Source organism: Anser anser (genome assembly GCF_964211835.1).
Source record: "Anser anser genome assembly, chromosome: 8".
Lineage (NCBI taxonomy): Eukaryota > Metazoa > Chordata > Aves > Anseriformes > Anatidae > Anser > Anser anser.
In genome coordinates this window covers 16,899,179-16,925,112 of record NC_139728.1, presented here as the reverse complement: position 1 = coordinate 16,925,112, position 25,934 = coordinate 16,899,179, and the positions used below count along the sequence as shown (strand labels likewise).

Sequence of the window (25,934 nt, the reverse complement as noted above, 5' to 3'; positions counted from 1 at the left end):
CACCTTCTAAAAGTTTATAAAAATATTTCACGGAACAAAAACTCAGAAGGCTAGGTCTAAAGAATCCCTTTTAGAGCTTCTACTTCTGATATTTAGTGTGTTCTTAAAGTTATTGTTCTGGTTCTGCTACAAAGCTGACGATTTCTTCTCAAGTTAGGAATAAAAGTGTTAGACTGTAAAGAAAAAAAATCTCGAGATATAAAATTCATATATGAAATGAAAAACTGAGTACCCATTCAAGCTATAACATACCACCCATCCAACCAAAAACCTGTGAGCCTGAAGTAGTCAAAGGAAAGATTTATTTGATAATTAAACTTCAGAAAAAACACATTATCCTTGCTCACCATGTTTATTCACTCTAAGTGAGAAAAAAACTTGGCAAGTCATAACAGATTTGACTTACTAACATACGTACTATCTTCCTTGTTTACATAAATTTCAAATGAGAAAAAAACGCTTTAAAAGAACAGTTTATAAATTCATTTGATAGAATAAACTTGTGAAAGTTGCAAGCCTGGAAAAACCTTTCCTTCTGTCTCATGTTTTCTGAAGCAAAACACTTAATGTAAAGCACACCTGACATCTGACTTGCATACACCTCACGGGTTTTCTATGTAGTCTTCACTAAAGTGTGCTTACTAAATGTTTCACTGTACCAGAGCATGAGTTCCTCCATCAGCTTCAAAGCCTGTGAACTAGATAGTCATTGTAAACAATGCTTCTATAAAAAGGACATCTCAAATACAAAAAGAAGAGGGCACTAGCAGTCAAGTTTCTTTGGGAGACATTACACTGCATTTGGTTCTGACACGTTTACAAAGAGCAGCACGCAAAGAGCATGGTAACCATTTCAACTATTTGAAGCTCTTTAGTTTTTTAGAGCATTTGTAAAAACAGGTCTAATTATAACAAAGTGATATTTGCATAATTAAGTTTGAAACAAAGCCTTTCGTTGGTGATAAATGCACTAAGAACTGAAATATATTAAGACAAGCTATTCTGTTTGTCAACTTGTCAGATGTGTGCTGAAGCTTCCCCTTCTAATTACAAGATGTTTAGTACAGCACAATAGATATTATTTTAAAATTAACATAGAAGCTGGAATGTTTTTTCAATTGTAGCTCACTTCATCTGAGATGATTACCATGAGAAGACACAAAAAGGGAACAGGAACAAAAGCAGTGATTTATAGACGTTCTAATTTTTCACTTAGAAACTCTTCCACGCTATCTGTGTTCCACTTGAGGATGCTCAGTTCTTCTGCAATGTTCCCATTGTCGTCCAGCAGCTTTAGTACAGGGTCAGAACCACGCACATACTAAAGAAAGAAAGAAGCCAGTTACTCTGGGTTGGGAAATGTATTCTCCATTTTAAATCCCTCCCCAATTTATTTAAATCAGTTTAAGATGTCAAATCAAGAGTAGAAAAGTCCAGAAGTGATACCATTAGTTTAAGAGCAGTAAACATTTACCTTAAGATCTGGAGCAGAGTTACTTGCCTTAAATAAAATGGGTAAAAAGCAGCTTCAGTTCAGATTTACGACTTTTTGACATTTAATGTCAAAGAGAGGAAAGTGGAAGAACACGTCAAAAAAAGATGTGTGTTTCTGTCAAACATCTACTACTTGTTTTCCTTGGCCCACCACACAAACTAATGCATGTGCAGTGAGATAATGCCATAAACCGTATGTTGAACAAAGGTATTGTACTTCAACTGTTTTAAGTTACTAAATTTTGATTTTTGAATCAAACAGCTGAATGATTCTTTTAATCTAATCAATAGATTTTTTTTAACCACTTTAGAATTTTCTGGCCAATTTAACAGTGCAAAGTCTGCCTATAGGCTTAGCTAGTAACATAATACCTGTGAAAACTGAGCCCCCAAATACGTAATGCAAATAAAAGGTTTTAAGAGCACTGGAAGGATCTAGCCATTTAAGTTTATAGAAAACAGGAGTTCACTAGGAGTATTTTACTTTACCCTTTTACTGACCCAACCTAGTTGGTTTCACTTAATGAAGCTAGCAGCACCTCTAATCGGTTTTCCAAAATTCTTATAAAATAAATACCAGGCCAATTTGCACATTTTTTTCCTGGTAACGTTCCATACGAATTGTAGGCTATGCTGCTTTGATGTTCAATGCAGCTACAGAGTTTAAAATAAAAATGAAACATTCATACATGCAGAAGGAGAGAATGGTTTTGAAAGAAACCGGAGGGCACACAGACATGAATACATGAGACAGAGAGGAAATCTGTTTTAGATGGAATCTGCTGCTGAGAAGACAAATCACTTATTGCAGCCATGCGTAAGTATGAAGAGACTCCAGATGGTGCCATTTGGTGAAGAGAGATGGGAGCACAAGGATGTGAGAATCGAGATGTGTATCTGTGAAGTATGCTGGAAGTTCACGTAGGATTTCAAGAGGAAGTTTTACACTAGATCTTCAAAAAAACCTGCTTGAGCTTAAGGCAGTGCAGCTTATGCGATGTTGCCTATGCACCAGTCATAAAAAAACACCATTCATTATATGCAGTGGTCTAAAGCTGGATGTTTGAAGACTAAAGAATCAAAGACATACTGAGGAAGATCTGAGAAAAAGGAGAAAACTAAAAATCTCTGAATGTATGGAAATGGCAGCTCCATTAGAAGATGAGGGAAGAACAGAATGAGGAAAAAAGGAACTGAAAGTATGGCAGAACAAGCTCAACTGAACACAAGATATCCACAGTCAGGTCAGAACACAAGCATTCCTCACATTCTTTTAACATCTGTTTTTACTTAAGGGTTCCAGTATACCTTTTCTTGGATTTAAACAAACAACCCTGAAAAAGCCCCACTGACAACAAATAATTGGTACCAGTTACTTAGCAATAAGCCAATTAGTGCTAGCAGCAGAAACTTGTAAAGATTTATACTGGCAAGACAAATATACATCCCCTCCTGAAGGATGATTTGATCAGCAAATAAGGAACACAAAAGGTCTGTTTCTACCAAGTTTAATTCTTCTTAGTATACATCCCTCCTCCCCACGCCCCAAACAACAAAAAACTTAGTTTACTACTTACCTTGATTTGCAGTCCCCTGAAGAGTTTTGGCTTATCACTCCTGACAAAAGCTAGGGTTTGGAGAAAAGAAATAAAGAGAATCAAACTTTTCCACCTGCATGGAGTAAGTTTATATTCGAACTAGTATTCCCTTAAGTATTTCTTTTGGAATGAGGCTTTAGAAGGTAATTTCTAATGGTAAAATTCTCAATATCCTCACAAAACTAGTAACACTAACATTATGCCCAAGGAAAACCCTAATTTGGCTAGTATTCCAAACTAGCTTCATATTCGCTTGAAATTTCATTGAACGTTAGTGCGAACATTAAATTAAAAAAATAAATTTATCTGTATGTACAACTGACGGTCTTCACCAGCCCAGTCCATGTATATGCAAATAAGAGGGAAACTGTTAGTGTAATCAAAATCTGGCTGAAGCTTTGTGAGGGAGGCTAAATATGAAACAAACACCATCAGCAGACTGCACACAAGCTGCAGCAGTGTGTGTGAAAGGGCACGGAGGAAACTGTGGGCAGAGGTGTTATTCTTGCACACAAGAAGAATAATTTTGTCCTAGAGATCTCCAAGATTGCATGTTGAAAAACAGCAGGAATTCAAGAATAGAAAATAAGAGAAGCAGGTAACTCCTCTGCTCTTAAAGCTGATTGCCTTTAGGAATTTCAAGAGGGACTCTATGGCCTGTCATGTAGCTACATGGAGAGAAGTTCAGGTTTGAGCTGGCCTGCTGATGGACGAACTCTTCGCTTGAAGGGCTTGTCAGCACTTGCTGTTGACAGCAGCACAGTTCCCGTATCCCTATGGCACAACGCCCTCCTTGGGGTAACGTTAACTTTAAAAATAATATTCACAACATGACTTATTTCAGGGCAAAGCATGAGCACAAACTCTACTTCCAAACACTTTAGCCTAATGAATAGATGAGTTCTAAAAATATTTCAAATTTATTTAGTCTTTATTTCTCCTTCTTACACTCCAGTTATGCTCCAGGCTGAATTTAGTATCTGTACTGACATCAAGTGGAGCCAGGACGCTCCCGTGGTATCTCAGCAGAGTCTCCCCAAGTGTGCACGCTGTCAGTATGGATTGACTCTTGCGGAGGTGCTGGCTGCATGTTAAGTTGCTTTTTCAAGGTTAGACAACAATGAATCTCTCGTGAATTGCACAGCTTCCAGCTGGTGCATGAAGATGAGTGCAACCTCAGGACTGAATTCTCATGCTGCCTTGTGAAATGCAGTACTTTCCTCAATAATTGTAAAGATGTTCCCTGGCATCTTTATACCTCTCTTTATATTACTGAAGACAGTTACCTTAACATTTCCTCAGTATGTATATATGGTGACATTTATTTTCCTCCCTCTTCCACTGTGCTCCTGGTACAGATCAAAACCATATACTCTGCCTGCTGCACCAATCACTACACAACATAAACAATTTTTTTTTTAAAGGCACTATAAGCTCCTAGCTATAGTAGATGCCTGAAGGGGAAAAAAAGTTCTTTCTGTAGAACTGTACTCTGTCATGTTGCAAGCTGTACTCATAGAACAATTTCAAATAGCACTAAATAACCACTACTTGCTCATACACCAGAGTTCAGTTCTGATTAAACTCACAGACTCATTTTCAACTTCAGTGTTTCTCACGTCCTTTTGAGTTGTTAGTTGTCTTGGCTGTCATTAGTAGTAAACTGCAAAAAAAGCAGCAAAGATGTTTCTCAAGTCCACAGCAGACTGAACTATTCCACGGGGATTTTTCCCCACAGTTTTTTCAATTTAAATCTAAAGCTGACATCACTGTCTAGGACTTCATATGGAAAGGAGGTTTTAAGAAGCACTTAGTATACGGAATGTATTTAATTGCACAACTTACAGAGGAATGGCAAGATAGCACTGTAAAGTCGATAAAGTTTCAGAAGCAAATCTGGACTGTGAAACTCAATGATATTCAGGAATAGCCTTCAGGGGTTAACTCAGGTTACAGCACTTTAAGCTTTTAGCAGGTGTGAGGACTTGTTAATAGAGTGACAGATGAAAGCTCATTTGGACATGAGTGGCTGCTCCCTGGCTGCAGTGTCAGAGAGAACAAGCTCGCATGAAATGTGAACAGAATTAGGGGGAAGCAGAAAGTATTCTATAGTCTGTATTACATTTTGTCACTTTAAAAGCAGCTATTGCACACTTGTATCAATGTCAAATGTCTAAATCTTCTGAAAGCTGAAGCACTACAGAACGTTTTTCCTGAAATTTTAGACAGCTAGAACAAAATCATTTTCTGTTAATGGTGTATTTATTTCTAATGCTCATCATAGTGACTTTCTGTATTAGTCACTTGAATTTCTATGATGCAACAAAGAATAACACTCACTATATAAATAACTTAATTTCTATATTCTCGATTTTGGAAGCTAAATTGAGAAACTAGTACCCTGACGTGCATTAAAAATACAGATTACCTTGTCAAAAGCCTTTTTTTTTTTCCTCTTTCACAAAATCATGCTCTAGGTTGAATACACAGACGCTGAATGGAACTGATGGGGTTAGGAAGTCAGAGGCAGCTACAGTGCACAGTGTGACATGCAGCTGCTTGCTTACCCTGTGACACAGTGCACACGTACCACCTCCAGCACTGTCCCAAGAGTTTCCCCTCTCTATCCTGACATTAACATTATTGCTTCCTACGAGCCTATGTCTAAGGGCTACTTGCACACCTCTACACCACCATTTAATAGTTCGATGTTTAATACTAAAATCCTAGCTAACTACCAATTTTCCTCTCCCCATAGCAGCTTTACAAATAACACACTGCGGAGAAATAAGTATTTAATACAATCCATCCATGGGTGAGTAGGAAAGGCATTTTCCACTGATTTCTGTAAGATGAACTCTGAGCTTGGTGCCATGACACTATGTTTTGGTGAATTAAACACCAGACTAGAAGTCAAAGCTGTTCTACTGCCTGCTTTGCAACTGTCCTGTCACATAATGTTAAGAAAAATCACTTCACCTTGTGCTGTTATAAAACATGTGCAATACCAAAGCATATGCCTTCTGTTTGAAGGCAACCCTGAGGTGAGCCTACAGAGCAGCCATGATTGCCATCCAATCGACTACAACTAAAAGGTCACATTTCAGAGCACAAGACAGCCTATGAAGTTCTCCAAGGCTATCCTGTGCATGCACGAAAGGGAGAAAAGGATCAGGTAAGTATCAACATTTCAAAGCCTACCCAGTGCCACACCTTTTGCAAAGACAGGTGCTACCTACCACTGAACAGTGCTTGTAAAGACCTAAGGTCTGCCTGTCAATACACTACAACAGAAAAACCACCCTTTGTTTTGAGAAAGTCTGTGAAAACTAGTCTGTTGGAAATAAGACCTAGAATCCTAAATGGAGATTACTGAAAAATTGAAGTATTGCTCGTGCCCAAACTGCAGGTCTATGTATATGCATGCACACACCTGTGTGCTCTCTCTGAGATAGGATGTACTGCAACAAAATTTTCCGACCCCAAAGGGGCACAACTCCACATCTCACCATACTAAGCTGCAGGTCTGTGCATTAGATAAATAAGTCTTAAAGTTTACGAAAAAAGAGTTGACTATCTACTTTTCTATAGTAAGGACATGATCCAGATTACCCAGGATCTCTACACAACACGTGTGGAATAATTCACAGTATTTAGTTTCCTGCTTTAGGAGAAAAGATCTGCTTGATCTGTAATTGGAAAAATACAAAATGTTATTGGAGGAAAAAATTAAACTCATCTGTTAATATTGGAATGAGAGACAATATACATTAGCAGTAAAATTTCACACTAGTTTTCAAAAAAAACTATGCACATGGACAAGCACTTTTAACCTTGTCTATCTCCACACACATTGGAATAAATGTAATGGCCTCAAATCAGAAAGGCCTGGAGGAGATTTAAAAACTTACTGTCCTTGTCATATCGGTTTCAGATTTTAATGCTAGAAAAGCACAAGTCATAACTAGCCATTTCTTCAGCATCACATTGGCAATAAATAAGAGAAATATTACAAGTCTTTTAGTGATGCATTTAAATGTTTCACATCTTGAAATATTACCACTAGGAAGCACATGAGTTATTAGTATTTTTCAAAAGACTAATATTTTATCAAACCATGCTACTGCATGGTACTTTGTGCAACTTTGCAGTATATACAACTGATTTTAAAAATTCAAAATTAAGAAAGACTAAATGTGTTACAGGGAGTAACTGAAGCACGCTACTACTACTAACACACAAGATATGTAACACAAGAGTAGCAATGCTAGAGACATTACTAAATCTGAAGTATTGATTTAGTTTGTATGTTTGTAATCATCTTTTTTATAAAAGATTATGAGATTATGATAAAAAAAATGCAGGTCTCCTACCACAACATCCTTCACTTCTTAGCAAGAGTTTTACTAACTTTTTTACAAAATGAAAGACTTAAGATGACTGGACCTTTCTAAAGTTCTTTGACCAGTATTTAAGAATTAGAGAGAAAAATAACCAGGAAATAAGTGGTCTTACATGAAAGTACAGCCCCATAACACATTGCATTTCATTCGCTAAAAGAATCCCCTCACGCTTGCAGAACTTGAGCAGTGCAACAGACCGCTTGCTGACTCTCTGAAGTGAGAGATCTAATGTAGTCGCATACTGCATGGTTCAAGGATGAAGGACTTGTTACATCTGCTGGGAGCACATTCATTGTGTAACTAAGGGAGTCATACAGAGAGGTGAGAATTATCCTCCTGATGAACAAAGAGAATGCCAAGATGTGAAAGAAATGGTCAATGAAAAACAGCCTACTACAGTTTTTGTTAAACATACTGGAAAGAACACAGGAGTCTAGACATTGTCATCTCTTATCTCTGTGAACAGAACAGCGCTGCCACTGAAAAGTCAACTTAAATACTCTAGGTTAGTCACTGGCCCACCTAATTTTGTGTTCTATTGCAGGGCCTTAGCTTTATGCATGTCATCCAAAAACTGTTACATTTTCTGTGTTAGCTGGTATAAGAAGATATTGCTTCACCTATGAATCTTGCCACTTATGTTTTCAGTTTTCTACTTTGGTGGAATGATAAATATTTAAGAGCTGGTTTATAAAGAACAATTTGAAAACATGTATAATATAGGAATTAATTTTACAGTACAGCATTTATAATGTGGCAATTTCTTTTTAAGGTAAACCCAACAGAAAAAAATATTTCAGTACAGAAACATTTCAGTAGGACACAATGTTGGCTGGAGTCAGACTATCACACTTACCTTTTCCTTCCAACCTATAGCTCAAAGAGCACTGACTGTTACAAATTCACATCCATAACAACAGCTGGGAATGTCTTTAAGTTTGCCACATTCGAATGGACATGGAGATAACGTGGTTAGCTGTACTAACACACAGTTTCCTTACACACCCTTCAGTAGTACAAGCCATTTAACCTGATCTTGTTTTGGTGTTTTAAAGAGTGGGAAACAGAAAGTATCTTTCCTCTAGCCTTGTGGTCAATTAACAGAACTGTGTATAGGTAGAGGTGGTAGGAGGAGAATCTAAAGCAGCATAACTTAAATTAATTGCAACCTGGTTTAAAATTCTTTTATTTCTTGTTCATCAATCAGCCTTCAAACGGGGTGATATTCATACTGGCCATGAAAGATGGAGATGCGCTTTTTGTGCATTTTTATTTCTAAAGCTAGATCAGTCTTTTTTCCTTATGTCCAACTGATATTAAGTACAGTATTAGGAACTTCATTACTGAAAAAAGCACTGCTGTCACCTAAGCTCTTTCCCCATTTATAACAAAATTCCAGGTTGAAATTTCTCACAGAGGTTTTTCCTGCAGCTTCCTCCCCGCCCCGCCCCCCACTGATGGTATTGATTTTCCTTCTACACTGCTGTATTCTATTCACTTTAGTTGATTGTCATTACCCACTGACAAAACAATTATACTGCAGGATCTGTGAAAAGAAAGTAGTTCCATAAGCACACTATATAATTTTATCTATCAATTACTGGAGACCAGTTCCATGAGTCTCAGGTCAATACAACTTTCCTGATGTAATATATGAAATTTATGACTACTCGTAGAAGCACTTAAAAGCGCATTTTGTCATTCGGCTGTGACAGTATTTCACATTTTAAAGAACAGTATTGGCTTTTTACTTACCCTGGACTTGAGGGAACCTTCCCAATTTTCATCCACATACTTCTAGGACAGCTCCTGCGTAAAGCTGTAAAAATATATAGAAGCTGTTAGTAACGTTAAAAATACAACTTATTAGTTTATTTATTTATCAATTTGAGGATCAATATCAAATATTTAATCTATTTGTCTTTGAGGAGAGCATAAGGCTGGGCTAACCTTGATGCTTCACTTGGATGGCAATCACTACTCAGCTATGCAAAGTACTCAAATTCAATGTGATTAAAACCAAATTTCATTTCAATTCTTTATAATGTAGCATCTAAATTTAAACAAATATATTAATCTTGTATACTGCCACATTTTTAAACTTTTTTTTTCTGCATCATGCAATTGATTCTACAGTTTGCTGCATCTTCAATATAAATTAGCAACAGATTTTTCCTGCTACTAAAAGAGAACTTCATTCTGTAAAGCCAGGCATTTAATAGAAATGGTTGTCAATTCTGTATTCCAAATCACATCCTTCTAACTGTGAAGCCCCTACTGCTTACAGGTTAACAGTTAAAAGTTCAGTTAATTTTTTTTTTTACTTCAATTCATTACATTCTGTATAAAATTAAGACCTCTGCTCTTATTTTAGAAGGTGCATTCATAACAAATGTGCAAGTTCAGACACGGAAAAACACAACTGTTCTGAAATGAAGTAAAATTCATATTTGATTTAAAATATGAACTGTGGATACATGTAACCGAAAATAAGCTTTCACTATGACATGTAATGAGTACCTTTCTGAAAAAGGAGTGACAAATCATAAAAGCAAACCAGACAACTGAAATCTCAAAGTAAGACAATTTTATTAAAACTTCACCACCCATCTGTGCAGGCACTATGGATGGTCAGGAGTACATCTGCATTTCAGAATACGGATCTTCTGAATTTAGGTTCAACTTGTTATTCGTTTAAATACACATGATTAGAACATGAAATACTCTAATCATTTGCAAGGAAATTACGACTTCTTGCCTGACCTGAACCAATCACTTATCATTACTTCCACAGGAAATGGAACTAAAAATACTACGTTGCATTATCTGTTTAGCACAGTATCCCAGGAATTCACTTAACTACATTCAAATTTTTCAAGTAAACATTAGATTTAAGATAAAAGCTTTGACTGTTAGAACCCAGTACTGCTATGAAACAAGACTTGAGAGATTAAAAATACCATTTATGAAGCTTATTTTTCACCCCAAAATAAATATTTTGATTTTAAAAAACACTGATAAAAATCTCAAATACCAACTTGCATAATTAACTTCCTCTGGACTTAAACCATGGAAGTCTGAAGATGGAGGAGTTACAAAGATGGAGAAAATGTTGAACAGTGAGATTCTGAATTTCACTTAACCTGTCTCCATTCATTATTCTTTTAAAAACATTTAATCAGCAATCTTAGATTCAGATGCTAGTTTGTACGTTCACTAAGGCACTGAACAATTACAGTGGTTCTGTATACTGACAGTTACTTTCTTTATGCTAATTCTTGATAGAAAAGTGCAATAAAGATAAAAGATAGACATTCTGTTAATTATTTTCTATATGTGCACAAAGAACTAAGTGCACCAAATGGTAATGTGAGCATTTTTCAGTTCTCATTACTGCAAATAATTCTTCCAGTTTATTTCTTCCTTTTAAACAGGGATTTCTACGGAAGCAAGATCACTGCAGGAATCTAAAATATATAGGACATTGTAATTACAAAATACTCCCACTTTGTAACTCCTATCCAATAACTGATAGAAATAAAGTTTAGCAAAGAAAACAGCTCAAGCACTGATGCTTATATTTTGAGCTTATAATTCTGCCGTAATTGAAGCCCAACTGTGCTGCTACAAAAAAGTTCAGATTCATGCTGGCACAAACAGCTGCTCTCTAGATGGCTAGACAAAAAAATAAAATAGACTTCATTTAGAACTCTAAACAAAGGTGTCTTTTGCAAGAAACGCAGGTTTATTTGCATCACTTAGAAAGCCCACAACAAAAAGAATACTTGTTCACATCTCCTACTGCTACTACCCCATCATGTCCAGAGCAGATGTCTGCCAGACTCCCTTGTGAAGGCATTTCCTGTGCTCAAGCATTCCCAAGAATGACATGTATCACTCAGTGCAGAGGCATACAAATATGACGAGTCAGTTCATTAAACAATGCTTAACTTGTAAGTTAGTTCATTTTAAAATAATGCTTCACTTGTTTTAGCGTTGATGAAAGTGAGTCTAGTACTGCAAGCAATGAAAGAAAGACTCTCTAAACTATTACTGGTGTCCATTTTGGCGTCTCAAATAAGTACTGTTATGATTTCCATGCTGACTCATGTCTGTATCTATAAAAATATCTTTGCTTTTTTTAAAGCATTCTAACAGGATGCTTTCGAAGGCTGCTGTGACAAAGACTGAACTTTTCCCTCATCTTTTACAAAGCTACAACTTGAGTTAAATTTCATTCAAAAGCTTTTTGTAAGCACATGAGTATCTTGTAATAGTTCACACTGATGTAATAAAGATGGCTCTTCACTGCTGAGAGGAGGGAAACCACACCATCATTAAGGCAGACATGCCCAATAAAGGAAAGTGGTAATTATAACATAATAAAACACCACTTACATAACAACAGTGTTAGGTAAAAATATTTTGTAAAAATAGTTGTTCCATTAACACTAGTGGTCCAACTAAAATAGGTGTTTGATTAACAACAAGAAACCTTGACTTAGGTGAAAGAAAATAACATTTCTCCTGGTATTTGGAAGGGAATTGAAGTAATTTCTACAAGACAAAGTTCCTGCAGTGGTTCATTTATCAATAGGTACTGTATCATAATCACAATTACTCAGAGTAAAAACTGCACAAAAGAAAAGTTACGTTCCTGCTATGCAGCTGCCATAGAACTGTTGGTGTTTACAACCAAATAGTAAATCAAATCAAATAGAACTGAAAAAATTGTACTTAACAGAAGCTGCTCCTTGATCATCATAACATGGTGTTACAGCATAAGTGACAACAAAGTTTTGTAAAATACATTACGTCATTATAAGTATTTGTTCTCCTGAGAAATGAGGTCACAAAGAGGAGAGACTTCGGTGCAAGTTTCTTCTGGTCTCTCTTAAACTCTCGTAACTACCAGTTCACTTTTATTTTTTACTAGAAAATTCAATTAGTTAAAATAAAGGACTATACACCAACATATAAAGTATTTTACCTTCTACGAGGGAGGGAACTCAGGATATTTTTATGGACAGTTGGAAGTTTTCAAAATTACTCTAGTCTTCCCCTTGCCTCAAGACAGAAAATTGACAAGAATCTGTGGGTTAAGAGAGCAGCAGCCAGAAAGTCTCACTGCCAGGAACATTATGAATTAATGTTCTGTAATGCAGAAAGCCATTAAAGTCATTGCTACACAAAGATCATTTTGAAATGTCGTCATAGGTAAATTTAGCTACAAAGAGACTCCTCTCATTCACAACTTATTATCATATGAATGAAATGCCTAACTAAATAACAGCTTGGAAACAAAGAATCAAATAGTCAAAAAAGTGTTATATAGGACTTACTGCTATTCCTGTGACTAGGGGTATATAGTACAGTGTGCGTGTGTCTGTGTGTGTATTTTTTATATATATATATATGTATATATATATATAAAATATAGGCATATTCCTCTGAACACATCTGTTCTTCTGAAGCAGAATCTAAGTTCTCATTTATTTGTAGGAAAAGAAATTGCAATTGAAATTCCAAAGGATAAAGAAATCATGAATGTTTAAACACTGAAATAAGTCACTAAGAAAGATTGCAGAATCTTTATCCTTGGAAGTCTTCAAAACTTAACCAGGAAAGTCTCTGAGCACTGCTTTAGGTTGGATAGTCAGTTTTTTCTTCTTTTCTGTATATACATATCATAGTTGTACATTATTATTATGACTAACTTCAGCATACAGAAAATGTGTTTTCCACCTAAGATTTCAGTTTTGGTGCTAAACAAGCTCCTCTATGCAGTATTGTGTAAACATTTCTGTACTTTCCAACCAACAACCCAAAAGCCCACAAAACTTCTCTTCCTACCAGATCATGATTGTTAACTTTGCTCTCTGAAAGGGTCTCGTGCAAGGCCAGGTAAACAAGAAATCTGAAACAAAGGTGTGAGAGAGAAAACGTAGAAGTTGAACAATGAGCAGTTACATAAATTTAGACCTCTGCAGAGCTACAGCGGAGGCACAAAGGCAAAGTGGAATAGAGGATAAGGGTGCCAGAAGAAGGGCTCCTATATACAGGTGCCTACTTGAACCTAGTAAATAGGTAACATTAAAAAGTAGATAGAGAACAGTTTTTAAGCTCCAACTTTGAAATATGCTGTTTAACTTTGCTACATAACTATCTACTTGCCTCTAGAAGTAAAAATCCCTAAACATCCCTTTTATTGTTGAGAATCTCTGCTTTTATTAGAACAGAAAGCATCTTAAGAGAGCTGCAAAGAAAACATTGAGAACAGAAATCAACAACTATTTATTTGACTTTGTGCAATTAATTTATTTGGAAACTGCACTTTTTGAAGTTGTTTCAACAAATGTGGAGTCAATCATTTTATCTAGATGGGTACCCAGATGAAGCAGGTCAGACTTAATTAGCTAAGCTTATACCATTTGTCAGCACAGATGCACATTAACAATCGTAACCCACATTTAGCAAATCAACCTTTATTGTTTCCCTCACATCACCTTTTTCACTGGTAAGTCTATAAAGAGCTCTCCCATCAGTAAGGCTTTCCTGCTACAGATAGATGGATGCCTTTAACCTTAGTTTGTCTGAAGAAATGAACCTTCGGTGGAAGTGAGCCAAACAAAAGAAGGTAAGTTTCTCTCAGGCATAATAATCCATTTTAAGTTTCAGAAATATCTTAGTTATGTATATTGTTATATCTAGTGGACGTTGGGAAAAAATAATATTGAAAAGTATGTGCATATTTCAAAGGTATGCACAAAGACTACTGTATCAACGTGTACCTTGTTTTACAGTGGAATCACACACTAGAAGTAGCAACATGGGTAACACATCTCCTATGCACCTGAAGTAACAGTTTTCTGTCTGTGCCATACATTTTAGTGTCTGAAACTTCCTGTCCAACTTTTGCTTACAGCTGATGTAAGCCAGCAAACTGCACAGCATTACACTATTAGAAATACTTAACAATAGAAATTTAAAGTGCTAAGTTCAAGGTGTTAGCGTGCAAAATATATTTCAAAGCTCTGTTTACAAATATTAATGACTTTTAAGGTTTGTGGCAATCCTGCACAATGCAACTATGACATTTAATGGATTGTAGGTTTTATCCCAGTGTTAATTCTTAAAATCAAGTTGGATTTTGACACACATTCTTGAGATAAATCTAAGATTACCATATACAATTAATGGAATACGCTTTTAGCTACATTTGAAATGATCACACAGCATAAGCGAAGCTGCAGATGGAGTGCAGCTATTTTCAGCTACTGCAAAATATGGACAATCTCTCCTGCTACTACAATTTCACGCACAGTTAGCTTCACCTCCATTTCATCCTTCTGTGTTTTACACACCAGTAGTACTCTGCATCTGACAGACTGAGGCTTAAAACTTGCAGCTAAAGCAATACTGTTTAAGCTAGCTTCTGAATTAGTCTGCAGCCAAATACAAAATCTCTAGAAGTAGAGAAAATAACCAAAAGAATTTTTCCATTTTACCTACAGTAAAGTTATGAAGCAATGAAAATATTTCATTGGACAGATGGCAGCAGAAGTTAAGGCGTAGTGGGAAACAGGGGCACCTCGCAGGTATTTCCAGCACTGTCAATTCACAGAATACTGGACCAGTAACAAAATGAGGATTAATAAACATCTGTCGAGGATATAAAAGAATCAAACCCCACAAACATACCTCACACAGGGTTGCCCTGATGCTACTCAGCACGAGGTATTTTAGGACTGGGCATAGATACTTCGCAGTGATGCTGCATAAAGATTCTCAAGATACACATGCTATCCCTCCTTACCTTTAATTTTAAATTCTTACTTAAAACACAGGTGCAAGTCATGCAATGAAGTAATTCTTTTTTTTTGATTTCTAACCTTTGCCACATACTTTTAAGGAGAATTAACTGCGTATCCTAAAGTCTGTCCTAGAATATATCTAATAGCATGCACGTCTGTCTTTAACACGGACAATCAGCATGCTGCCACATGATGGTAATAAATATCTGCTCACATAATGAACAAGCTAGGTCATGTACTGGAATCATGGTTCAGAAAAAAGGTTCATCTGTTCTGAGGATATTCAAGCACGTAGCCACAGCACTAACAAAAGCCAGAGCACCACTGCTCTGGATCTCAGCAACATATGAGGTTGCTAATAGCCAGATATCTTACATCTAGATGCACGTTTTTAGTGTAAGATTAACAAACTTCTTCATGCAGAAAGGTGAGGAAAAACACTTTCAAGATTTTTTAACATCTGTTCACTCTTAACTATCAAATTTCTGGTAGAATAAAGATTTAAGAGTAAAATCGTAAGCCCAGATACAGACACCTGTGGCAAGCAGCAGTACGTTAAACCACGAGTCAATCCAAAATATGATGATTCTGAATATAATCCGTTTAGATATTAATATTCGTGCTCAAAACTTCCAATACTAATTTTCCACTGGCTGGTCTTCAGGGGCATTTACTCTGTACAAGTTTCAAAAATGCAGTAAATATGAACAATAGATTTTCAAACAGTGGCTGTGCATGAATGTAATCATATAAAGAATTCCACGCTCTGAAATAGTGTTCAAAAGAACGTTAGAAAAGATGCTGTGTTTTAGCACTCGACTATAATGATAGAACAATCCAATATTTCTATTCAGCGGCAAATTACTCATGTTTGCAACAAAGCACAAGCAAAAAAATATGAAACTGAGTAACCCAACACAAATAGATTAGGAAAAGCAAACTTAGATTATACCATCTCTAGGCTCCTGTGAATACCCAACAGATTCCAGCTCACTGTGAAGGAATATCTCAAGCAACCTTGAGATTCCTTCCAGCCTTAAGGTTTTTGTTCTACTACATTCGGCATGACTAACATGGAAAAAGTTTTGAGACTGCAAATTTTTTTAATGTAAAGCCCTGATCACAAAACAGCACTTGATTAGTCTTACACAAAAGTGTGATTATCCACAAAGAGTGTGAAATCTAGGTCTGATTCCGGATAATGAGAAAAATATCTATCAATTTAAATTCTCTTCTTATTTTGATCCAACTTGGATTTTAATGCAATAATGTTTACAATACAAAGTAAGTCACGTCTTTGAATAAATTACTAATAAATTAAGACTGATTTCTATCCTCGGAACTCACGTTGACAGAAATGCAATATACCTCCTCTACTTTATTTCCCCAACAAACGACAACACAAGTTATTCTGATCCAGAGGTTCTTGTGATGTATTTTACATAGACTGGAAGAATGTTATACAACTGTTTACATAAGCTGTAGGAACATTACCTGAACAAATAAAAGCACCTGCTTCTCTTGTGAGGACAGGAAGCCTTGCTGCTGCCACCACTACTGCTACTGGTTGCGGTACACAACCACAGCGCAGTTGCAGACTATTTCCTATTTCTACATTCCTTTTTAGTACATTTCATTAGATTTTATTTGCAGAGTTTTCAGCTTTTGTATGTGTGTGCATGCATAGATACATACATACATATTTATAAGAACAGAAGCATTCTCCAGAAATTAAACTTTCCTCAAATCTCAAAACACTTGCTTCTTGGTATTTAATGTATCTAAACACTGTAATCAGTGATTTTGTTAAAAATCGTAGGCACAGACTTATTTTTTTAGTATTATGTTGAATTTAATTGACAGAAGAAGCCTGCTAGATTAATTCCATGTTGTCAGTTATTTAGCTATCTCCTAGCCATTAAAAATAATTTCAGCATCTCTTCTCCTTGAGATCTCTACTTTCCTGCTGATTGTTGTTCTATGCATTCTAGAGCACCCTTAAATTAAAACGTATCTAAAAGCATGCATTCTTTTCAAGAGTTCTGTAAAAATTGATTCTTGTTCAACACCTTAGGCAAGATAGCTATTTACGTACCCCAGTTACAATAGAGGTCTTGCTTTAGCCTTTCTGATTGAAGTACAGCACGCACTCTTGAGCGTTCATCCCAATCTTTCTGTTCTAACCAGTGCAGCAGCTCAGCAGTCCTGTTTCTGTCAGGTTCCTGCCCGTGCAGGAGCTGACCTTGACCTGGTGGCTGCAGCAGCCTCTTGTTCCTGGGGACTGAACGGAACAGTCCTGACCACCATACTGCTTATGTGTCAAAGACCAAACAATAACCGTGATCAGCAGTTCCAGTCTCCTTCTCCTCTATTTTTGTCCTCTCCAAATCCCATACATCTTTCAATTCAAAGAAGCTGGATGCAGCTCCCAGTAGTTACTTTGCAAATAGAAATGGGCTGTTGGAGAACCAAAGGTTCCCCTGCTCAGACTGGGACGTTACTGTAGGGCAGTATGGCAAGTCTGAAAATCTACACCATACGTATGTTGCATTTTCCTCTTCAGATTATAATCGAGATTCTCATATATTTAAAAATTTAAAAAAAAAAAACAAACCATTTTTGTGTTAAATTATTCTACAAAGGATTTAGTCTAGAACCCACCTTTCTGGTTTCCAGCTGAGCTTCTTCGTGGCAGCACTGCCTGCAGAACGGATCCAACTGATTTAGATTGAACTGCCCAAGAAGGTTGCAAGAACTGCAGAGCAAGTTACTGGAGAAGCCCAGTTCTCTGCAGGCTTCTGATGACAACTGTGCTCCATACACATTTACCTGAAAATCAATACAACGTTATACTTTAGTATGAAATTAATTGTTTTAAAGAGGAAGCTTTTAAGTCCTTTAACAAGTAGAAAGAACAATTAAGTCTCTGGTTACCATTTTATAACACCACCTCACAGTCTGTTCGTAAGTGCAAACCACCACCTTATTTTGAGAAACGTTCTTAAAACTAACAGTGACCTCTAGCCATCATTCACAACGTGTGTGTTCCAAGGTATCAGACCTGCCGCTTTCATGGACACTTCTACAACTCTAGGGTCTTTCCATTGCTAGCTCCAAAGAAAGAACAGTAGAAAAAAACATAGGAAATCAACTGAAATCCACACGGGTACACTTCTCTAACACACGTTTTGCAAAACAACCTCAGTCGATTTCCTATCACTGAAAACACACTTGGAAAAAAAATATAACAGCCAAGCCTGGGAAAAGCTCAAGCAGGGAGTGAGAAAGCAGACCAAACTGCTCAACAACGCACACAAGTAGGGTTTTAATTTCATTTTTGTATTATTACAGGAAAAATCACATACCAAAAGTGAAAGTGTAGATAAAAGCCTGCAATTCTGATCTACCAACAGTCAATTAACATAGGTGAGTCAATTACATGGTTTCTGCGTAGGACACCAGTTCTGTTTTTTGTGAGCAGCCAAAACAACCTTACCAACTATCCCAGCACTTAAGTAATATATTTGGCTTTTGCTTTCGCATTCCCACTTCCCTGCCCAGGGACTTATCGCAGCCTTGCTTAAAGCCTTTCCTTCCAGCTGCACGCTGGGAAGAGAGAAAAGGGAGGGAGGGAACTGAGCGAGGGACGCTGCCCAGATGCTTCTTAGTCTGCAAGAACGACCTTGGGCAAAAAAACAAGGGATGAAACTCCAACAAAAGGATCTGCAGGCATCCCTGTGTTCAGAGAACTGTAAGAGGTTATCAACAAACTGGAGCGGATGAGAACAGAGCAAGAGTCAAAAGAATTATGCTGGCCCAATAGAAAATTACAGAAGAAACCTTACATTTCCTCATTCAGCAAAATGGACTTGTCTTCATTCACCCACAGTGTAACATACATACAACACACCCAGGCTAAGGTAGAGAGAAAAGCCACTTCCTGCCCTCAAGCGGCCATCCCAGAGCCAAAGCACAGACTTGGCACTGACGTGACAGCAAATTTTAAGGATTAGGATGAAAAATATACAGGTGCCGCATTACTCTGTTTCTATGTATTTGCTAAAAAAAAAAAAAAAAGTGTATGGAAAAGCATAAAATACAGAAAATGACTTGGAAATTATTATTCTACTTTGACAGCCAAAAAGCTCTCGTTCTTTTTTCTACAGGACACTGACAAAGTCAGGCGCACACATGACAGGAGGAAAGCAAACACGGGTCCCGATTGCACCGGGCAAGAAGGAAGCAGCTGGGCGTCCCGGCTATTTCTGTTTATGTTTCAGCCCCCCCGTTACCGCACCGCGCTGTAACAACACCGCTAACTGTAACGGAATTCTTTCCGGGGCCGGAAAACAACAGACACAAGCTGCCCTGACGGCAGTTCTTAGAACCCAACCCGCCAACGGGCCACGCCCCACCTCCCACGCCGGGAGCCGAAGCGGGGAGCGCCCCGGGGCACCCAAACGGCGAAAGCCCCGAGGCGGAGCAGCCCCGGCCGCAGCCACCCGCCGAGGAGCGGGCAGGGAGGCCCCGGCGGGTCCCGGAGCCGCGCCCCCCCCCGCTCACCGCCTGCAGCCCCAGCAACAGCCCGAGCCAGCCCCGCTCCGCCGCCGCCGCCGCCATCTTGGAGCCCGCCCGCTCCTGCCAGCGTCGCCGGGGGCCCGCCGCAGGACCCCAGCCGGTGCGGGTGTCCGGAGCGCTGCCTGATGGAGAAAGGAGGGGGCTTGGCGGCATGGCGGGGAGAAGCAGCTCAGCCGGTGGCTCTGCGAGGAGGCGGCGTCTCGGCCGGCTCGGTGTGCTCAGAGCCGCGCTTCCCCGCGGGGTACACGAGGCGATCTTCCCATCCCCAGCCCGGCACCGAGCGGGCAGCCCTAAAGCCGGGTCCTTTCCCCTTCCGGAAAGCTGCAGCCAACCGGCGCACAGGTCCCTAGCGCCGGTGATTGACAGCCGGCCCGCCCAATAGCATTGCTCCTTTCCGGAGCACAGCTCTACTCGCGCCCAATGCGAACCGAGCAGGCGGGCGGGACCTCACGAGACCCCTCCCAGCCTCGAAGCCCCGCGTGCAGGCGGGACCGCGCTGAGCCGGGCGCTCGGACAGGGCGGAGCCACCCTCTGCCCGGTGGGCGGGGCCTCTGCCGAGAGGGGCCAATCCTGCGGCGGGAGGGGCGGGGCGGGCGCTGCCCCGCCCAATGGCGGAGGGCGAGGGGCGGGGCGCGGCGCCGGGGCTCGGCGGGCGGGCGGCGGGCGTTCGGTTGCTGAGCAGCGCGCGCAGGCGGGGGAGGGGCCGGGGGCGCCGCGCGGCGGGGCCGGGGCCGGGGCCGGGGCGATGTGAGCGGGCGGCGGGCCCGGTGCGCGCCCCCCCGCCTCCGCCAGCGCCTCTCGGCCGGTGCCTGCCGCCGCCGCTCCGCCGCCGCGGGCCGGGCCCCGCGTTATGTCGTGAGCCCGGGTTGCGGCGCCGCCGCCGCCGGGGCCGCCGATGGGGCTGCTCAGGATCATGGTGCCGCCCAAGCTGCAGCTGCTGGCCGTGCTGGCGTTCGGCGTGGCCGTGCTCTTCCTGGAGAACCAGATCCAGAAGCTGGAGGAGTCCCGCGGCAAGCTGGGTGAGCGGCACCGGCACCGGGACGGCGCCGGGACGGCGGGGGGGAGGGAGGGCCCGGCGGCGGCGGCGGCGGCCCCGGCCCCGGCCCCGGCCCCGGCCCTTCCCCCGGGGCACCGGGGCTCGGCGGGGCCCCGCGGGTGCCGGCCCCGGCGGGCGCGGGGTGAGGCCGGGGCCGCCGACGCGGGGTCGCTGTGCCCCGGAGGGTCCCGGGGCCGCGGGCACCCAGCCGCTGGAGGCGCGGGGCAGCGGCAGCCCGGTGCGCGCGGGGGCTGGGTTACGAGCGCTGCCGGTCCTCCCGGCCGGCGGGGCTCCCCTGAGGCACCCGCACTGCCGGCGCCTCGGGGAAGGCGCACGTCGTGGGGGTTAAAGCCGGGAGTGGGTCTGGGCGGCGTGGGCGCTGTGCCACCGAGCCCCGCACGGAGCCGGTCAGGCACCGAGTGTCAAACGGAGCGGGTGCCGCCGCGGTGTTGCCTCTCAGCGTGCCCTGCCCGTCGTGTGCCCCGGAATGGGGCGTTAGGGGCTGGAAGGGACCCTGCCAGCCGCACCGCCTGGCTCGCCTGAGCCCCGGGTGCTCTCGCTCTGCGCATCTTCCACCTGGAGTCGCGTGGGGATGATCACCGGGGCATAACCCCGGTAGCCGTGAACAAAAATTTGGTGAGTGGAAGAAATCAGCAGGCAGTTTCAAGCAGGTGGAAGTGCTCAGGGTTCAGGGGTGTTTTTGTTCCGTCCGTTATAAACGGGTTGGTGCCCGCAACTTCAGAGCCTCCATTGCTGGCAGCGTGCGGTAGCTCCAGCTACCAGCTCCAGCACCTGGCATTGAAAGGACCGACATAACGCCATCTGAGAATAAAGCTTCTTGCTGGAGAGACTTCCTCCTTAACATATATGCAATGGATGTAAGTTACATATTTAGAGGATTAAAATACAGAGCTCGAGCTATTGTGGTGCAAGCATCTAATTACTGTGTTCTGCTGATTTTATTTCGTGCGAAGGGAAAACTATTGTAAAGTGTCCATTAAAAGTATGATGGAAAAATTTGCTTTGTGAGCATCTTACCGGCGATTCTCTAAAACCTGTCTAAGGAGGGGAAAAAGGGCTTTCTGCGGCAGCTTTGAACGTGGGTTCTGTTCCTGAACTTGAGCGTATGCTTTGTTAAAGAGCTTGTAGCTGGCTGAATGTCTCCCTTTTTACGTATCTGGTGCATATTTTAAGAGTAGCAAATGTTAGTGTTTCATTGCAGAAATCACTTGACTATGTCTGTGACGTTACCACAGAGCTGTAGTATGGGGAATGGCTTCCTCTGAGCCAAGCTCCTTGGCTGGCCCGACGGGCTTTTGCTGCCGTCCTTCCCCCTGCCCTCCTACGGAGCGACCGCGGCCGTGTGAGGAGCACAAGAGCACGGACACGGCGATGGAACAGAGGGGCTCTGGCCTCTCGGCGGTGTGTCAGCGGGCTCTTCGAGGGCTGCGGGCTTGTGCTAATGTCAGGTGATAAGCTGTCATCCCGGAAAGAAGTTGTAAGAAGTAGGCTATGAGTAGGAGAGCAGAGTTACTTCAGATTTTATAGCCAATAAACTAATTCTGCAATCTTATCGGCAGTTCTAGTAGCAAGTATTCAGTCATACTTTCTGATCAAAAGAGCTTTTTCCAATGTCTTCACCAAAGGGTAACTCCTGGTTCTGTACTGAACGCTTGGTGCACAGAGTTGGTATCTGTGCAACATGGTGGTAACCTGCCTGTAACAAGAAACTGGAACGTGTTTCTGGGGAAGAAAGTAAGGGAACCTCTTTCTTCCTGTAGGTGCGATTCCTTTGTACAGAGAGAATTCAGTCACCCTGGGAATTTTTTCTTTTTAAGTTGAGAAGTTTAAGAGAGAGAAGCAAATGACCATCACAAATGCTTATGTTGCATTTTTCTCTCTAATAAAATTGTGGTCCTAATACTGTCTTAAAATGTATTTGTAAAACCCATGTGTTTCTTTGTCATATGAATAGTAACTATCAAAAATGAAGAAAATCAAAATATTCATTGTAGCTCTCCAGCTTTTGGTCTTCTTAAGCTCTTTACAAGTAGCCTGTAGTGGTGAGATCACAGCCCTGTCACAACCCTATTCCAGGTACTTACTTGGTGAGATTTGTACCTAAGGCTATTAATCTTTCATTTCATTTTGTTTTCAAGTTTACACATTAAGGGCAGATGAACTGGCAGCTGCTGCAGACCGAGCTGTCACAACCGCAGTGGTTTTGTTTAAGCCTAGCGTATGGACTTGCCCGTTAGCTATATGACCGTGTAGCCCTAACGGGGAATGTTGCACGTGGGAGGCAGATGTTGAGGATTGCACTACCGTTCGTGGAACTGGGGTGTTGTGTAGCCATACCCTTTGGTTTTTGGAAGCCCGGCGGGGGCAGCTGTACTTATGTATACCTATGGTTTAAATGTATCTAGTATCAAACACCTGCGGGGCTGTCTCCCGTGTTGCCATTAGCTTTTGTGGCGAGTTGGACCATAAAAGTGACGCAGCCACCTCTTCCCTTCCCTGCCCAAGAGCCTCTGATGTGGCAGAGGGGAGAAGGAGTCAAAGAGGGAAGTTGGTGCCTGTCCCAGTTCTGTTAAACGTGGTGTGTTCCACAATGGCAAGTACTGGAAGCACTTCGGTGTTGGAACGAGGGTGAGGGAAGACAGTGCCCTCCTGAGGGACAGTCTGTAGGGCTGCTCAGCCAAGGCGAGCATAGCTGACCGCGGAGGGTGACTGCTGTGCGCTGGAAATGAAAGAATATTGCCATCTTCTAGCTGCTTAGTGGTACTTATGCATTGGATTTAAAAAACAGACTTGGTCTGAGCAACATAAGGATTGATTGACTTTATTATGTTTCAGATTACTCCTTCAGACCATGTTTAATTGCTGGCCAGCTGTACAGTGGGAGTATTTCTTCTACTAAGTGCTAAACAAACTTCAGGCTCATCACATCTGATAATTTAACACCGTGAATTCAGTATATATAAGTCTGTCATTTGGAGGAAATTTTGTACTAATTCTGGATTAATTTCTTGTTCTTCTTGTAAGTGCATGAATAATTTGAAAGGCTAAGGCTCTTTCTCTAAGCCGAGGGAAATAAATGTAATTGGTGATTAATTGATTGCCGGGTTGCATTAGTTTTTTCTTTCATCCATTACTTCGCACCTGTGGCTCTGCTGGGTAGTATTGTTCTAAGCACTGTGCAGGTACGTAACGAACCACTGTTCCTTTGCAGTTAAATGATTTAACTTCTCAGCAATTAAATCTTATGTTTGCTAGCAATATAAGAGCATGTACTGTTTTGGGATGTTGAAAATAATGGGCTTTTTTTCACTTAATTTGGAAAAAAATGTACTGTCAGTATGCTTGCCAGTTGTGCGTGCTTGGAAAATCACCTGGAAAATTTCTTAAATTGTCCCTCATAATATAGCATGCGTGCTTTTTAGTGTATTGTTTATACTTGAACCTCATTTTTAGAAGTTGTTAATGATTGTCGGTAGTTTTGGCTACACACGGCTATGCAAATAGTTTCCTAGCATTTCTTTTAAATATAGCTGTGTTGCCCAACAGTTATTGTTTTACTCTGAGTAGCCTGAGGCACTCTTTCAGAAGCTGTTTTCATGTGTAGTATTTCCAGAAATAAGAGCATTAATGCTGCTTTCTCCAGGCAGCGAAAGGTTCTTGCGCCTTGCCTTGCCAGTGTCCTCATCCTTTTGCATTTAGACCCCCCCTTGCTGTTCCCCTTCACCATTCCCTCTTTCATTCAGACCCCTGCAGAGTAAGTTTTACCCCGCTCCCATGCTATGCTTGTACACCCTGTTGAAAGATGCGTAGTAAAGCAATTGTATAAACGTGATACTTATTTTATTATGTCTGCAATTTTATATTTACTTATTTTATTGGGAACAAGTATTGCAGCTGGTGCTGTTCTTTCTTCTGTGAGATAGGTGATGTCTGAACTCTGACTAATTCAGCACATGTTCTCCAGCACGTACCAAGACGGTTCAGACTTGCTAATAGGCTTTGAGGCTTGATCTCACCCCTTTCTGCTGGCACTCTGATATCTCTGTTTCTGGCAGGGAAAATAAAGCAGAGGCACAGTTGGGTTTTCTTTTTTTCTTTCTCCTTTCCTGTAGAGCTGCACACGAAGAGCTTTCATATTGTTGCACCTGGTTTGCAGGCCTCATGCTTTTAGTGGAAAAGGAGTTAGTGATGTGATGAGAGCTGTGTCTTTGCTTCTAATAACTCTTTGCAATAGCACCTGCTACCTGGCCAGGGAATAGTTGTGTTAAAGATATTTTGAGGACAGTTCTGAGAAATGAAATGGGCTTGAGAAATGAGATAAAACACACAGCTCCGGTCACTCCTGCCACGTAGTGCAGGGGATGAGGCAATCACCAGATAAGGCATGGCCTCTTTCTAGGTTCTCTGTTGGAAAGGGTCAGATTTGGGCCAGCACATATCTGTGTAAGCTACTTCTTAATGTACCAAGTCACAGAAGAGCAAAAAGACCTGTAATGCCGTCTTCAACAGAAATCCTGGGAAAGGGCTATGACTACAGCCTGGGATAGAAGGAGCTCGTTGGACAGCCAAAGAAGTGCAGGCACCGTGCTGTTTGAGTTAACACAGTGCTACGGATTCAGTAGCGGCAGCTGTGAAGTCAGGAATCGGTTCAAGGCTAAGAAACTCAAGAGAGAGTCTTTAAAGGATTTTAAATCCTGCTCTTCCGCGTGATTGTTTTCCCACGTAGAAAGGGAGACTGGGTTGTTTGAAGTACCTAGCTGGTTTCAGCAGTGTGCTTGGCACTGGGCATGTAAAAGCAGTAGCAACTACTGGAAATCAGAAGAAGTCATTTTTAATGGCTCTATTTACTCTGTGATAAACCAACTAAAAGAATGGTATTATGGTGTAATGCTATGGCAATGCTGCCTTTGTTTTTCTTGTCCGTTTTCTACTTCTGATCATGGAGGAAGTAGCTAAAATTTTCATGTCTGCAGTGTACCCTTGTAATTGC

At 41.0% G+C, this 25,934-nt stretch overlaps 2 protein-coding genes across 2 annotated transcripts in view; one reads left to right on the top strand and one right to left on the bottom strand.

Moving 5' to 3' along the window:
- Positions 1–285: 285 nt before the first annotated feature.
- Positions 286–20,193, bottom strand: SELENOF (selenoprotein F). Its single transcript, XM_083847241.1, has 5 exons — positions 19,873–20,193; positions 17,971–18,138; positions 9,251–9,314; positions 3,072–3,121; positions 286–1,321 (listed from the first exon to the last, which is right to left on the bottom strand). The coding sequence occupies exons 1-5, from the start codon at positions 20,038–20,040 to the stop codon at positions 1,190–1,192; spliced, it is 582 nt and encodes a 193-aa protein (XP_083703367.1). The 5' UTR covers positions 20,041–20,193; the 3' UTR covers positions 286–1,189.
- Positions 20,194–20,595: 402 nt separating this feature from the next.
- The window catches only part of HS2ST1 (heparan sulfate 2-O-sulfotransferase 1), a 78,730-nt gene continuing 73,391 nt past the window's right edge, over positions 20,596–25,934 (top strand). Inside the window, exon 1 of the mRNA XM_083847222.1 lies at positions 20,596–20,906. Within this exon, the coding sequence (XP_083703348.1) occupies positions 20,783–20,906 (124 nt within the window). The 5' untranslated portion in view covers positions 20,596–20,782. The remainder of the gene's footprint in view (positions 20,907–25,934) is intronic.